The sequence below is a fragment of the Peromyscus leucopus genome, chromosome 9 (assembly GCF_004664715.2).
Source record: "Peromyscus leucopus breed LL Stock chromosome 9, UCI_PerLeu_2.1, whole genome shotgun sequence".
Classification (NCBI taxonomy): Eukaryota; Metazoa; Chordata; class Mammalia; order Rodentia; family Cricetidae; genus Peromyscus; species Peromyscus leucopus.
Window position 1 is genome coordinate 91008271 of NC_051070.1, and position 15534 is coordinate 91023804.

The following is a 15534-nucleotide window of genomic DNA, read 5'->3' on the forward strand; positions in this document are numbered from 1 at the left end:
CTTTCTCCTGCCTCGCTATTGGCCATTCAACTCTTTATTAGACTATCAGGTGTTTACACAGGCACAGTAACACAACTTCACAGAGTTAAACAAATGCAACTTAACAAAAGTAACACACCTTAAAATAATATCCTACAACACACCACTACACCCAGAATACCAAAGAAGTTTTTACATATGTTAAGTTGAAAACTAGTCTGAATTCTGTCTCTGTATGCATGCCCAACACACTTAGGCTCATTCATACTGTGAAATGATCATAATGTTAAAATAATTTAATGACAGTAACCTTCAAATATGCATCAACACAGGATGATGCAATGAGACTTGCTTCTCCAACAATATCAGCTCTTAGCCAACATTTCTATTACAAATCCTCACACTCTTCTAGGCACAACACCTTGTGGGGTCTTTTTGAATAAAAATTTGTTATGCATCTCTCAAGATTATTGAATTTAAAAGACATAGCAATGTTTTACTACATATAAAAATAAATTCAATATGATTTCTAATTATCCCATGCATTCTTCTCATTATTTATTTTCTTGTATCTGGACTTTAAAAATCCACACATTGTAATAACTATGTCCTTAACATTTTTAAATCTATGAGCTCTTCTTGCCCTCTCTTTCCCTCCCTCTCCTTCTTCCTCTCCCATCTCTACCTCATAAACACATTTTCCTCTTCAGAGTCTCTCAGGTTTTTTTCTGACTTCATCTATGTAGAATCTTTATATATTCCCTTTCTCTTCTATATGTTTTACAAATTAACAATTGTACCTAAAAGTTTGTCCAAATTTATTTGATTTTTATTTGCAAATATCTCAATATTGTGTACTTTTCTCCCACTTGAGGCATGTGATATCTAATTATTTTTCATTTTGTAATCTGCCATCAATGAATACAGTTAGTTTGCCAGAGATTGTGGCTCAGTCAGCTAGAGCTGCTATAACAGCATCATAGGCTAGTTACATCAGAAATGCATATTTACAGCTTTTGGCAACAGGGAGACCCGGTTCAAGGTGCTTGCCGTGTGGACTTTGTTTCAAGGCCTCCTCTGTGACTTCCCTCTCCTCCTGTGCTCACGGAATGCATTCAAAGAGCAGTATCAAAGCAGATCTCTCTGCTCTTTCTTCTTATGAGAGCACAAAACCTATTTGGTCGGTGCCCCATCCACATGACTTAATTTAATAATAATGACTTCTCTGGTGGCCCCATCTCCAAAGATAGACACACCAGGAATTGGGGTTTCAACATAAAATTTTTGATTCAGTTAGTCCCCGATTACCAAGGGGTGATTTTTAATTTTATCATTCGCTTTATATTCTTTTTTTTTTTTTTTTTTTTTTTGGTTTTTCTAGAGACAGGGTATTCTTAACTGAACACATTTTGTAAAGAGAATGTCTTTCCCACCTTTTCATCAACATTCTTAAAGAAAATAGGTGAAATGGTAACTTTTTTTCTTTAATAGTTTTAAAACTATTTGTTCACAAGTACCCTCCAATAGTAACCAATTAAAATGTCTGTTTATAGTATAATTATGAACTTGTATATTTTAGTTATTTTTCTTCTCCTGTGTGATTGTGGACAGATCACATAACTTCTCTACAATGTGGTTTTCCTGACTCTGACCGGGATAAGGATGCTTACTATCCCACAGATGTACATTGCAGCAGCATAGTCCATGGAGCCTCTAGGGCACTGTTGGATTCACAGAGCAGCAGCTGCAGTTACGATGGTTGGTTTAATTACAGACAGAAAGTGGCACCTTAGGACACTCATCTGCTATGCTAGAATTTCGAGTCTTATACACTGAATTTCTTCAGTATGAATGATAACGCATGTGACTTTTTTTCTGAGACAAGGTCTCACGATGCAGCACTAGCTAGCCTAGAACTCACTGTGTAGACCAGGCTAGCCTCAAACTTATAGAGATCTGTCTGCCTCTCCCCAGTGCTGAGATTATGTATGTTCTACCATGTCCAGCTTATGTGCTATTTTTTGACTCTCAATTTAGGTTTGTTTCTTTTCCATTAAGAATGAAAATTATATATCATGGGAAGTTTTCTATTGTTAAAGGGTTAGTATTGTGTATGAGATCTAGAACACTGATTTGCAGGCCAAAAACTTAATGATCAAAATAACCATATGCACATGTTCAAGACAGAAGCTGCTTTTCAGTGAGGTGTTCAGAGGAGTAGGGCACAGAGAGATGAGTCTGGGCCATAATTATTGGCATGCCCCAAAGTGTTCTGAATGGAAATGGTTCTGTGGTACTTCTAGGTTCCCATGCCTTAAATGATGAGCTTAGATAAGATGTCTGTCTATACACGTGGCTGTCATGGCTAAGCCTTGAATTTTATTTGACAATGAGAATAAAGTTATCTTCCCCCTTAAATGGATGGCTGCTGTTCTATTAATGGCACCATACACTTTCATTAAATTAAGAGTAGATTAAAAAAAAAAGGAGATGAGGGGAGAGGAGAATAATGGCCGTTTAATGACTTCTCTGTCTAGTGAAAAGATGTTAATTGAATGCACCCCATTGATCATGGATCAATATTTTTCCCCAAAGAACCAGATGGTATTCTAAATTGCTTTGTGAGTATAAGTACAACTCTATGTGATTAAATATTTAAATTTAAAAAGGTGTGCTAACTATGCTGAATTCAAAGAGAACTATATCCTAGCTAGAATTTTATTTTCTATCTCGGGAATACTGGCCCATGTCTCTCTGAGCCTTCTATACAAATAAAGAGGACTGACGATTGCAACTCACGTTCGGTTTGAGAAAGCATGGCTCCTGGCAAAGAGTACCATCTGTTCACATGTGTAAAGGGCACCACTGAGCTGCAGAACCGTGGCTATGCAGGGAGCTGATGGTGGTCACTTTCCTGTCAAATAGAAATATGTAGTTAACATTTCTATTATTATTTTCTTTTGTGCACGAAGGTACACATAGAGGTGTATTAGTATGTTCTGTGTTGCTGTAGCAAAGTACCTAAAGCTAGAACTTCATAAACAAAAGCATATTTAGCTGAAACTTTGGGAGACTATACCCTTAAATAGTGCGGTTGTAGGTGAGATGACCTCTGCTATGTCATATCTCAGGTGACATCAAGGCAGGAAGGAATACAGAAAAGAGAGATCATAAGGCCAAATAGGAAACTGGATAATGGAAAATCCATCCTCCTCTTTTATAATGCCCATGCAAGTACTCACCAGCCTCTTACAGTAACTACCTTGGTGTTTCCCAAGGGCTTTGCTGTCTAATGTCTGAATTCACTCTGTACAGTTGCTTACAGGTCATCTCCTTGTGTCAGTCTAAGAAAATCTGCTTTCACATGACAGGTATACATGCTTACTCAAAGAAATTCAAGTAACACTAAACAGTTAAAAACAGGACTTCAATTCCTGATTCCACTTCTCAGTAGTAACAGTTAAGAGCCCTCAAGTATTTTCTCCCTAGATCCCCCCAGTGAAAATGCATGTGTGTGTATTTGTATGGATATCTTCTTCTAGAAATGCTGTATATTGGTGTTGCTTGACAATTTGTATTTTTCTTATTCTCTTTACAATTTTCACTTTCTAACAACTCTCTATTGTTTTAAAAATAATATCAATTGAGATTATAGTATAATTATATAATTCCTCCCTTTTTTCCTCCTTCCAAGCCTTCCCACAATCACCCCTGCCCCACTCTTTTTCAAATCCATAATCTCTTTTACTTTAATTGTTGTTTCTTACACACACACACACACACACACACACACAAACACACACATACAAAATTACACACACATAAATAAACACATAAATACAACCTACTCACTTGTACTTGTATACACACACACTCATATATTCAGGGCTGGGCATTTGGTATTTGTTAACTAATTGCTAATTGGTGTGCTCTTCCCTGGGGAAAGACAGTTTCTCCAATTCCCAATGTCCCTTAGTATTCCTTGAAGACTTATGAGCTTTTCTATTGCTGTCATCTTTTCTTAGCTCATGGTTAGCAGCCATGTTGGAAGACTTCAGGACAGTTCTGTGAGACACAATCTCACCACTATAAAATCCCTCTTCTTCTGACTGCTATAATCCTTCTTCCCCTCTTCTGCAACGATCCAACCCTTTGGTGTAGGAGTTGTGTTTTTAGATCTATCATTTGGGACTGGGCTCCATAACTCTATACATTTTGATCAGCTGTGACTTTCTGCAATGGTCTCCATCTGTTGCAAAGAGAAGTTTCCCTGATAAGGGGTGAGAACTATGCTTATCTGTGGATATATGGAAAAATATTTAGAACGTAGTTAGGGATGATGCTGGTTTAGTAACCTGGCAGTTGTAGGTTCTCCTTCAAGATCCAAGGCTTCACTAACCCTTGGTAGTTGTCTAGATTTCTAGTAGCAGGCATGACTTCCTTTTTGTCCTGTGGATCTTACGTCCAATTAGAAAGCTGTTGGTTACCACCAAGGTATGCATGTCCCTACTGCACCCTTAGAATTATTGTGCCATGCTGATCATTGCTGTGGTTCATAGGCATCATAGCTGGGTAGGACTGTTGGTTGCTTCTCTCTTTTGGAAGCTTGCATGGCATCTTTGGTACATGAAAGCTAGTCCTCGAGAAGTCTTTCAAATCAGTTTCAGCTATACATTCTTTACATCCATCTCATATAACCATCTACTCTAGCTCTCCTTCCTGATTTTGTTTTGTAAGCATGAAGCTAATTTCTCAATTACTTTATTATTTCTGCCTTGTATTTTTTAAAATATTTGTGTCTATTTTATGTGTGAAAATAGAAATCAAGTACAAATTCAAATCTCCATTCACTTACCCCCCTGCACAAAGGCACAGTACCCTGTTAGTACTGTCAAGGACAAGATGACTAGATGCCCAGTTGGTGTGGCTTGCTGACTTGCTTTGGTGCCATGCCTGAGATCCTTGATTTACCATTACTGGCCCAGACACCATCAATAATCTTAACAAACAAGCTCTAGACCCTGATGTGTATTGACTCGAACTTGTATTTGTTTAAGTCACTGTTGGTTAGGCTTTCTGTCACCTACAGCCAAGTGCTTTGGTACATGGGATAAGTTAAGGAAAGCTGGCAAGAAAGCTAATTATGAATGCCAAGCTAAGGCCAGGCATTCATAAGTACAAATAAGCCTTGGTGTGTGATTTATTTGGGAGCTGGGTGGGAGGACCCCCAAAAGAGCCCCGAAACAATCAATAAAAAGTCAGGATCTCTCACTGAACTGGAACTTGCTACATAGGCTACTGTCTGGCCGTCAATCCCAAGCACCTGCCTGTTTCCACCTCCCCAGTTTTCAGATGGTTTTGTACATAGGATATGGGAATTAAAGTCAGGCCCTCCCATGTGCAAGGTGAGCACTTTACAGACTGGGCCGTCTACTCAGCCCCATGGGAAGAAGGATTTTTGAACAGTAGGTTTCAATATCCTCAGATTAAATATAATTTTACTTTCTATCAGGGACCAACTTCCAGTTTTTATTTTCATGGAAAGATCCACGTTGAGGCTTTACAATATTGCTCACAGAAGGTCTTCTGGGTCAAAGTATTTTATGGGGTTTCATAGTTATAAACTGATGACTGTAAGGCTGCTTGGTCAATTTCCTTAGAAAAATCCTATTGCCAGTAGAAGAAAAATTGAAAGAAGGATTACACAAAGTTCATCCAACATGGAAGGTTAGGCTTCAAGGTGCTCACCTGTGTACTGGGGGCTCCAGGGATGCTAGCAGAGGGTGAAAGTTTGAGCTCTGCTATGGAGAGTTCAAAGTTTGGTTTGAATTGGCAAATACCTTATACTCCTCATTTCTCACTTCTTCAAGGTTAGTATTGAAATAATCAACTCCAAACAGCTGTGTTCCCAGCAATGCTCTTCATAGGTACTGAGGACAAGTGGCTCGTCAGCATAAGGCCAGTCACAAAGGAGGGCTTTTCAGAGAGGGCGAAGGGGGTGCTTTATACCCCTTAATCCTGGATCTGTGGAAACATTGAACTGTTTGAAAGTATGAAAGCCAGCACCATGGTCTGTGGAAGGCTAGCAATTAGGAGGGACTTGTCATGTATAATTGGCACAATCTACTCACAGCAGGTTGCTCAAATACTCAGAGCAGCAAGACACCAGTCTCTTCCCTGAAGTGGAGGCCAGGATGCTCTGGAAGTGGGGGATGCTCTGGAGGGGAGGCCGGGATGCTCTGGAGGGGAGGCCGGGATGCTCTGGAGGGGAGGCCGGGATGCTCTGGAGAGGAGGCTGGGATGCTCTGGAGAGGAGGCCGGGATGCTCTGGAGGGAAGGCCTGGATACTAAGGCACATCTCCAGCTTTGTCCTGCAGAAGCTCATTGAGCTTTCTCTTGGCCTTCTGAACCTTGATATGCTAGAGAAAGGGCCTTCAGCAGCCCATGGCTTCTATTTCTGCACAGTTCTTTCCATAGCATGCTTCAAGTTATACCCTTGGGAAAGTTAGGAAGAGAGAGTGTGGGCTTTAAAGAGAGGCCATCTGAAGTCCAACTGTGACAATTTCACTTAGCAACAACCAGTGTGACTTTGGTTGTGCTGTTTGGTCTTATTTTCCTCATCTATGAGACAGGGGTCTAGACTGCTAAGTGGATTGATAATATACTTTCTGAACACATTTTTTTGAGGGGGGTCCAAAAATCTGCATCTCGCACTTGTGAGACAAGCTTTTTACATACCAAGCCCTCTCCTCAGCCCCAAATGTAGGTATTTCATTGCTTCTATTGTCATCAGTATTCACCTGAAAACAGCAATGATGCCCTTACAATATTTTAGCACAAGGAGGGCTACGGGGATACAGAGGCATAGTCCTGTTCAAAAATAGTTTGCGCATTGCCTGGCAAAGTGAGACCTACTCCCCTCTCCCAGCCATTTCCAATTCACACTTACAAGCCATGGCTTTTGATACTGTGTCCATTTGATCACACCCATGCCCACTGAAACCTGGAACCTAATAAGAACAAGGTTTCTTCACAGGCTGTTGACAATCTCTGTCTGCTGTTTGGCTTTGTGGAATATAAGTTATCAGTTGCAAATGCTAGGCTCTGCTATCATAGCATGAAAGCCATCATGGAGTGTGCCTCAGTGTGGAGATGTAGCTGGGGATGACACAGGAGTTACAGTTCTCAGGTCCTACCTGAAACAATCCCTAACAGACTTCGGCCAAGCTCTAGAACAGTCCAATCTTTCCATTTACTGTTGGCTCCAATTGTACCAATTTGCCAGCCCAAGTGCTAAGTATGTGCCACCTGTACACCTGTATCCATAAGTACACACACACACACACACACACACACACACACACACACACACACGTCACAGAAGCTTTTGCTACAAACAAAATAAAGGACTGAGTAAAAAACACAAATGAAAGAATAATTCTGTTTCTGGACACTAGGCCTAGCAGATGAAGATGTTGTACAGGAGAGCCTCTGATGCTGCAGCCCCCTTCCAGTCCAAGCTCAAGTGTTTTGAGAGTAGCTTGGAATTGACCATGGTGGAAATACTTATATATGGAAATTGGTACACAGTAAATCAGAGTTTCATCCTGAAGGATGAGGCTGTTGGTATGCACAGCCTGTTGATGGTGTGAACGTTGATTTCCTAGCCCCTCCTAGCATTATTCTTACTCCTACCCATTTATTCCCAAGCATCCTTCATGCCTGAGATTGCATACCACTAGACTCTGGGGAGAAGTCCTCTTCCTGGCTTTGCTGCACACTTTACTAAAAGCACTAGTAGGTCTCATATTTTATCATCTCCCAAAGTATTGCTTTCAACTATGACTTTCAAAATAACCAGGAGGGTTAATAGCATCTTTGCATGATATTCTTCTTAGAGTCAGGGCAACTCCATGAAGGTGCTGTCTGTCTTCCATTGAGAGGAAAGTTTGGTGTCACTCTGAGCAACAATGTCACTCCTGCTATGTGTCACGGTTTACTGATACCTATTAAACCAGGGGCTGGGGGACAATTCTTCTGTCTTCTTTCTCATGGATATATTTATGATTAGGCTACAATGCAGAGGATCTTTCTGTTGGCTAATTTTTTCAATTTTGAAAGTAATTTTTCGTTATTTAGCAGAGCCATCGATCATCCCAGACAGAAGCAAAATGAGAGTTCATTGCAGGAGACTTAATTTTGGTCTACTGAACTCAGAGGAGGTGAATGATTATGCCAGTAGTCAGGACACTGATTAACTTAGGATAGACTGGAGAATTAGTTTTCTGCTATGGGAACTGAGAGCCCAGTGAAAATGGGAACACAGAGATTTTATAATTCTCCTTGGATGCTTAAATGAACTTTTGTCCCAGGTTACACCTTCAGTTGCCTAGAGAGGTGATGCAGTGTACTGTATTGTGGGGGAACAAGCACTGAGTTGGCTGAGGGTGGATGTGCAGAGCCCAGAGTGTAGAGGACTAACACACACAGCCGTGTATACACAGTCATACATGAACACTGCCATGTTAGTTGACGCTCACTCAGGATCTGTTCACAGAACCCTTTCCACTGTCACTCCATCCCCTCAGACTTTTCTCTATCCGTAGTGATGCAGGAGTCCCAGTTTTCATCCCCACCAGATGCATATTGGCCACCCATCTTTTTCATCCCAAGAAGAGGATCTTGTCTGTGTTATGATGTGTTGTTTTGTAAAACTGAGCATCCACAAGACAACCAGCCCTTCTTGTGCTAATGTTAGTGGCTTCTCAGTATTAGTTGTCAAGCTAAGGAAGGCTGTGCACCTTGCAAAGTCCTCCTTGTAGACTCCTCAATCTATCCCTCTGAGGGAGAAGAGAGGAAGGATACAAGGCCTGTTCTCCTTTAGCCGTGTGTGTTTGTGAGAGAATCAGGAGAAAGTTAGAGAATGTCTAGTTGCTCTCATGTTGCATCTATGAACAGTTTGACAGTTTACTCTTGTGGTAAACATACTGCTTTCCCACGATTCTGATTCTCACCTCAACTCTGCTGTGGGCTGAGGTGAGGCTAGCAGATTTTCCTCTCTAGTCTCAGGTTCTCTAGTAGAGTGAGGTAAATAGCAAAGATGTAGCAAAAAGAAGGAGGAAAAACTAATGAATTTTAACATTTGTTGGGGGCTATGAGTTTACGATTTAATAATCACAGCAATCCTGTGAGATAAAAACTACTATTCTCAACTTTGATCACCAGATTGATGTGGTGGCCTTCAGTTGGCTTCTTCCTTGGGTCTGTCACATCAGCTGTTCCCTCACTGGCACCTCCCACCCCCACCCCCCCATCCCCCACCCCACCCCACCCCCCGCTTTTTGTCTCATTTCCTCTCATTTGTTTTCCAGATTGGTCTAAACACAGCCTCTTCAGGCATAACTTTCCGTCTTAACTTCTTCTCCATCACGTAAAACAATCTGTAATTATTTGTATAGCTGGGCGATGGCAGACACTGTCTCTTTTCTACAGTCCTGCCTTTTTGCACTTCATCAGCTGGTGCATAGCAAGTATTCCATTAAATGCCTGTTGAGTGAACCAGTGGGTGGGTCTTAGCTTAGTAGGGACTGAAGTTTGGAGAGCAGGGTGATTTGTTTAGAATCACCTATGTAGGAATTGGACCCAAAGTCAGATGTGCTGTGTGCTGCCACCCGGGGTAAAGGACTTAGGTGGAACACTGGTGGGAAGTCATTGTAGCTTCCTCTACAATACCAGAGAGTTCTACCTGCTCCCATTCCAAAGAGCCTCCAGCTCTCTCCACTGTGTCTGAATGTTTTCTTACTACCGGACCAGACTCCTACATGGTATACTCCAGTGGAGTTGATTCACTTTCCAAAAATGAAATTAAACATCCTCATAATGTTATTTACTCAGCAGGATCTGATTCTCCCAGTGTTCCATTTAATCCTTGCCAAACACATATGAGTTTTATATCAATCACACAATGTGATTTCCCTTTAATTACTGTGGACAGTGGGGAGTAAGAGACTTAACTGGAAAGCTATAGGTATCTAGTTCAACTGGAGTATGATGTTTTGTGTTTGCAGAGATTAATAAAGACTGGAGGAAAAAGTAATGTGTGTGTGGTCTCAGTAGGCTAACGCCTCCTTACTATCCATATACTACATCTAAGCAGTTAGTGAGTAATTATTATTCCATCTTAAGCTCCTTACATAGTGGTATCAATAATATCTTACTGAAGAGTCTTGACTGTATGTGAAGCCACTTACTCAATACACCGTTAGAACAATAATTTTATTATAAGCACTTTCTTTAAAGTTATTAAGTACAGAAATTAACAAGAGTTGTTCTTTTGCCATTCAGCTACACTATAATGTCCTCAAGGAATTTTTAAAGTACAACCTTTTGATGACATGATGATGCTATTCTGCCATATATTCAATACAGTAATATTAATCACACACACACACACACACACACACACACACACACCCTTCAGAACACAGTTATGAGGAAAGAGCAGCACAGTTATTGTTTTGCAGATGAGGAACTGTGAGGAGCAAAAAGGGTCTCTTGCTATGATACTTTCGACTCCACAACTCTGATGTTTCTTTGAAAGATTTCTAATCAATGCCTGCATCTTCACATGCTGCAAGGATCTGGGCTATCCACCACCATAAGACACAATCTAGATGTGAGCACTGGACAATTAGCACCAGGTCTTTCTCATTCCTATCAACACTAAGAGCTGATGGGAAGGCCACAGTCACACTCCTCTGAAGCCCTGATCTCTGAGCATCCTGTGGGATGGTGGAGTGGGCTGGAGTGGCTGCTAAATGCCCATCAGTCCCATCACTTGGGCAAGCTGGAAAGCAAAGAAAACAAAACACAAAACAGATTTTTCTATTGACTGCATAGCTGTTGGTTCACTGCAGCTGAAACTTGTGTAGATCTAGCTAGGGCTTAAATCTAAATTTCCTACTCTATGGCCTGGAACAACTTATCACAAACCCCACTATTTACAGTAATAATATTTACTAGTGTTTATTGAGTATTCACATTGTGGCAAGAGGACCCATTCTATGGGCTCCACGCTTCTGACACATATGAATCCATTTTCTTTCACTATGTCTAACATTTGTTTCACCATTTAAAATGCTGATTTTGAAAACTGACATAGAGGGCAAAGTGGTCCACCAAGCATAGCTACCTCGTGAGGGTTTTACAGCGTATTGTTGCCACCATTAACCAGTCTTTCCCTGTAAATGCTAAAGGGGAATTCAGGAATACTTACCGTGTTTTTCCACCAACGATTCATCTGGCAGATAACTCTCATTCTGAATTTTCAGGACAGACACTTCCCCAGTACCAGAAGACTTCTCCACGTAATTGTCTGTCTCATATTACAAACAGTAAAGTAGCTCAAGAGTTATTGCCAGGGCTGTTTTGTTGATGAGGAAACTAAGGCATGGTGATAGTAAGTAATGCCCCCAACATCATATACCAGTGTCCCTGCATTTAATCCGCACATAATTCCTCTCGTTGGGCAAAGTAAACTAGTGCTCCTCATGGGGCTGGGGGTGGGAGACAAACCACTACAAGAAGGTGAACTCGAAAACTAAAATTGGAATCTTTCAGGATGAGTTAGTGTGAAGTGCGTTGGATTGGCTTTCTTTGGACATGAGCGGGAAATTCTTTTAAATTTAGGCCGAGTATGAAGTAATGAAGTCTAGCCTTTCCTCATTTCTCATGTTAGGAACACCCCACCCCCTTCCGCTATCACCTTGTTGTCATTTCTCCTGTGTGGAAGACTTCTCTGAGGTCATACTCCTACTTTTCAGTGTCTTCTTCCTCACAGATGCGTGCTTTCCACTTGGAAAGGGCGTGGTGTTAATTTGCAACACCGAATCTTCCAGAGTTAATTTAGAAACAGTAGGTACCACAGATATAGCCACCTGTGGGCACATGAGGACATGGAGCAAAGCACACTGAGGGCTCATGCGCTGAATGGAACCAGTTACTTATCTGTCTTTAGTCCCTTAATTCTAGATTTCTCAGGCCATGCTTTTACAGAAAGCAATCTATACCACTCCAAAAGAAAAATCATGTTTACTGGTGAAAATGACCTGAGTAAATGTGGAGGAAACACCTTTCTGGAGGCATCCACAAGCAGCTTTCTTTGTCTATGGAATTATGCCATCACCCATCTGAGGCATGGCGCTGCCTTGCACACTCACGGTCACTTTTGCCTTGTCCATGCACCATTTCTCTAAGTCACAGGACTGTTCTGTAGAACCACTTACAGCCCATGCCATCCTACTATTCCTTATCCTGCAGCTCAATAGGATGTGAGACTGCTCTGCAGAGGCGGATGACCTCCTTCCCCTAGACCCCTCACTCCTGATGATGTGTTTACGACCACCATCATCCTAATGGCTGCTTTTTCTTTCTTCTTTTGTTCTCAACAGCTTTTTGCAATCTTTGCATTTGCAACATGTGGTGGCTATTCAGGAGGCCTGAGACTGAGTGTGGACTGCGTCAACAAGACAGAAAGTAACCTCAGCATTGACATAGCCTTTGCCTACCCGTTCAGGTAAGGAATGGTAATCCAAACTCCTCAGCCTCACAGCAGGAGGCTTTATTCCTTCTGTGGTTTCTGGAAGAAAAATGTAGGCTTCTAAAGGTTTCTGGGTAGGAAGAAATTCTGCTTGAAGCCACAGAATGTCATTACTCGAGTGTCTACCCACCACTCTACACTGGGAAATTTGCTAAACATACCTTTAATCCAGTATTGACTGTCTTCCAAAATTAAACCCTCCCACTATGGCCCAATGTTGAAGACTATCAACAGAGAGACTCCACTTACATAATTATTTTCTCCAATTTTAAGATGTCTTACTTTCTATTTAGATTTTTAGGTTATATACAATTTTATATTGACTGTGAAATTCTGCCTGATAATGTGTTTAATGATATTAATATCTAACGATGTCTCTGTGTACCAGATAAATGAGTGCCTGTTCAATCTCATTTACTCATCACAATGACACTTTGAGGCAAGTCCCATTACCATCATCAGTTACATCCTGGGGCATTGACAAATAAATTCATTTCTCCCTTACACTGTCTCTGTTACTAAGAAGCAGAGGTCGACCTAGCTTGAAAGAAATTCATACCTCTCTATTGCTATACTTAACTTGATAGAAACAACCCTTTTAACCTCTTCATCAACTCAGTGTCTGTTCATGCCTATAACCTGATTGCCAGAGCAGAGCCCCTTCAGAGCCTCTTCTCAACCTCACATCTCATGGCTCTGATCCAGAGACCTAATATAGACTAACTTCATTCAATTTTAAAATTGTTTATTCCTGTAAAATTCCCAAATAATTGACAGCAATTAACTCAGAAGGGAAGGTGTTAAATAACCTTCAACCGTGTTTTGGTGTGTTATCAATGAACTCTCTGTTCATTTCATTTTAACATTACCTTCTATGGGCCTGATGGTGGTTCTATAATTACAAAGAAAGTCAAAATCAACCTTTACAAGTTTTTTTTTTTTTTTTGTAAGCAGGTAAGTACAGTATTTTCCAAAAACCTTTTCATGGACCCCGATGAGACTGTCACTGAAGGAAAGTGGAATGAAGGAAGAGAAAGAAGATGGGAGAAAGAATTTAGGAGTATGATAAAACAAACTCGAGAAATCCTTTTTAGTACTTCGTCTTTCTAATGTACATTTTGAATCACCAAGAGACCCATTGTTTTCCAAACATATTCCCCATGGAAATTATTTTCTTTCCTACCAAATAGCTCAGAGAATTCACAAATTGTGGAATGTATTTTTAATATATTAGCCTCATAAACAAAGTCGAAAACAAATGTGCTTTTATTTATGGAGACGATGGAGCAAAAGAAATGATGTTTTTACCAATATTCTGAAGTGTTAAGAGTGTAGAATTAATGGCATGTTCAAACACTCCCTGCTCAGGTAGTCTCCTCACTTATAAGACTACAAAGATCAGAACTGCTAAGCATTCCTCCCTGGGGATTCATTATTAATATTTGTTCTGTGCTGGTAAAGAAGACTGTGAAGAAGCTGATTTTCTAGAAGTTCCATATGAAACTCTTGGCTTCTGGAGGAGAAACCAAGCCAATGCCTGTTCATTGACCAATGTTTACCATCTAGGATCTAGATAGAGTACCAGCTAAGAATTACCAATGGCCAGGGACTGAGATACTTAACAACATTATTCCTGATCTCACAATGTCTGCATTGCTTCCACAATGATCTCGGAACAAGAGCTAGTAGAGGTGGGTGACCTCAAGTCAACCTTTTAAGGCAGAGGTTCTCAAACTTCCTAATGTGGCCACCCTGTAATACAGTTCCTCAAGTTGTGGTAACCTCCAACCATAATACTATTTTTGTTACTACTTCAAAATGTAATTTTGCTACTGTTATTAATCATAATATAAGTATCTGATATACAGGATATTTGATATGTGACCCCTGTGAAAGGGTCATTTGACCCCAAAAGGGGTCTTGGTTTTTCCATTACATTTGGCCCAATTAAGGGCATCTGGAGAAACTGGGTAAAGCTGGTAGAGTTTTTATTCTTCCCCTTTTAAGTATCAGTCCTTTCATTTGGAAGGTTTTTACTAGTGTTCTGAAACAAAAATGTTCATCCTTTGTTTTTTAACCCAGAATTTTCTTTCAAACACTATCTTATTCAGGAGCTCATATGCAAAGCAGATAAAGGACATTGAAAACATGGAAACAGAGGAGGGAAGAGCCTGAAAGACCCACCCACTTCCATTCTCTCATTGCCAGGCAAATGGCCTAAACTATAACTACTAAAGTATAGTGCACCCTCTGAAATAACTCCCCTATTCTTGTTAGAGAAGGAAAGAAAGTTTTGCCTCTCTGTTTACCATGTCTGCACATTTTACTGCTCATCCACTCCCACAGAACACCTTGTACTGTGTCCCAGTAACATCTATCTAGAAGTGTTTGGCTTGCAATTTCAGCTCCACATTTGGATACTGTGAAATGCCATGCCCTTCTCCTGTTGAGAATATTCTCAAGAATAAGCAAGAATTTATACAGGTTATTGTGTGCATGGAAAACTCCAAAAGCCACTGTCAGTGATTTGATCATAATTCTTGAATTAAGATGGGAGCCTTCAGTAACTTCTAACTGTTCAGTTTATTTACAAACACAAGAAAGATGTAAACTCAAGTACCAAGGCATTGAAACAAAAAGTGATACATTACGGAGTTATGAATGACAGATCAAAAGAGCCTTCTCACCTGGTTGGCCAACAAGGATTTCAGTTAACAAGATAATGTCAATTAGAAATTCTAGATAACTCACAAAAGACTCAAGTGCTGCTTCTAGCAAATGTGCCAAAATGTCTACTTCCTCTACACCACCATATGTGCATACTTTTGCTTATATGGGTGGCAGAGAGGATCACTATTCAGCAACATGTCATTTTATTATAGCACTAAGACATCTGCCACCTGACCTTCCTTTTGGCCTGTGATTAAAGCAAACAAGTGATACTTGACTATTTTCTC

General features: G+C 40.5%; 1 protein-coding gene across 2 annotated transcripts in view; it reads left to right on the plus strand.

Moving 5' to 3' along the window:
- The window catches only part of Synpr (synaptoporin), a 349008-nt gene that overhangs the window by 201191 nt on the left and 132283 nt on the right, over window positions 1-15534 (plus strand). For both annotated transcript variants that reach the window (XM_028894513.2, XM_028894514.2), the window contains one exon: window positions 12429-12553. In XM_028894513.2, the coding sequence (XP_028750346.1) occupies window positions 12429-12553 (125 nt within the window). The remainder of the gene's footprint in view (window positions 1-12428; window positions 12554-15534) is intronic.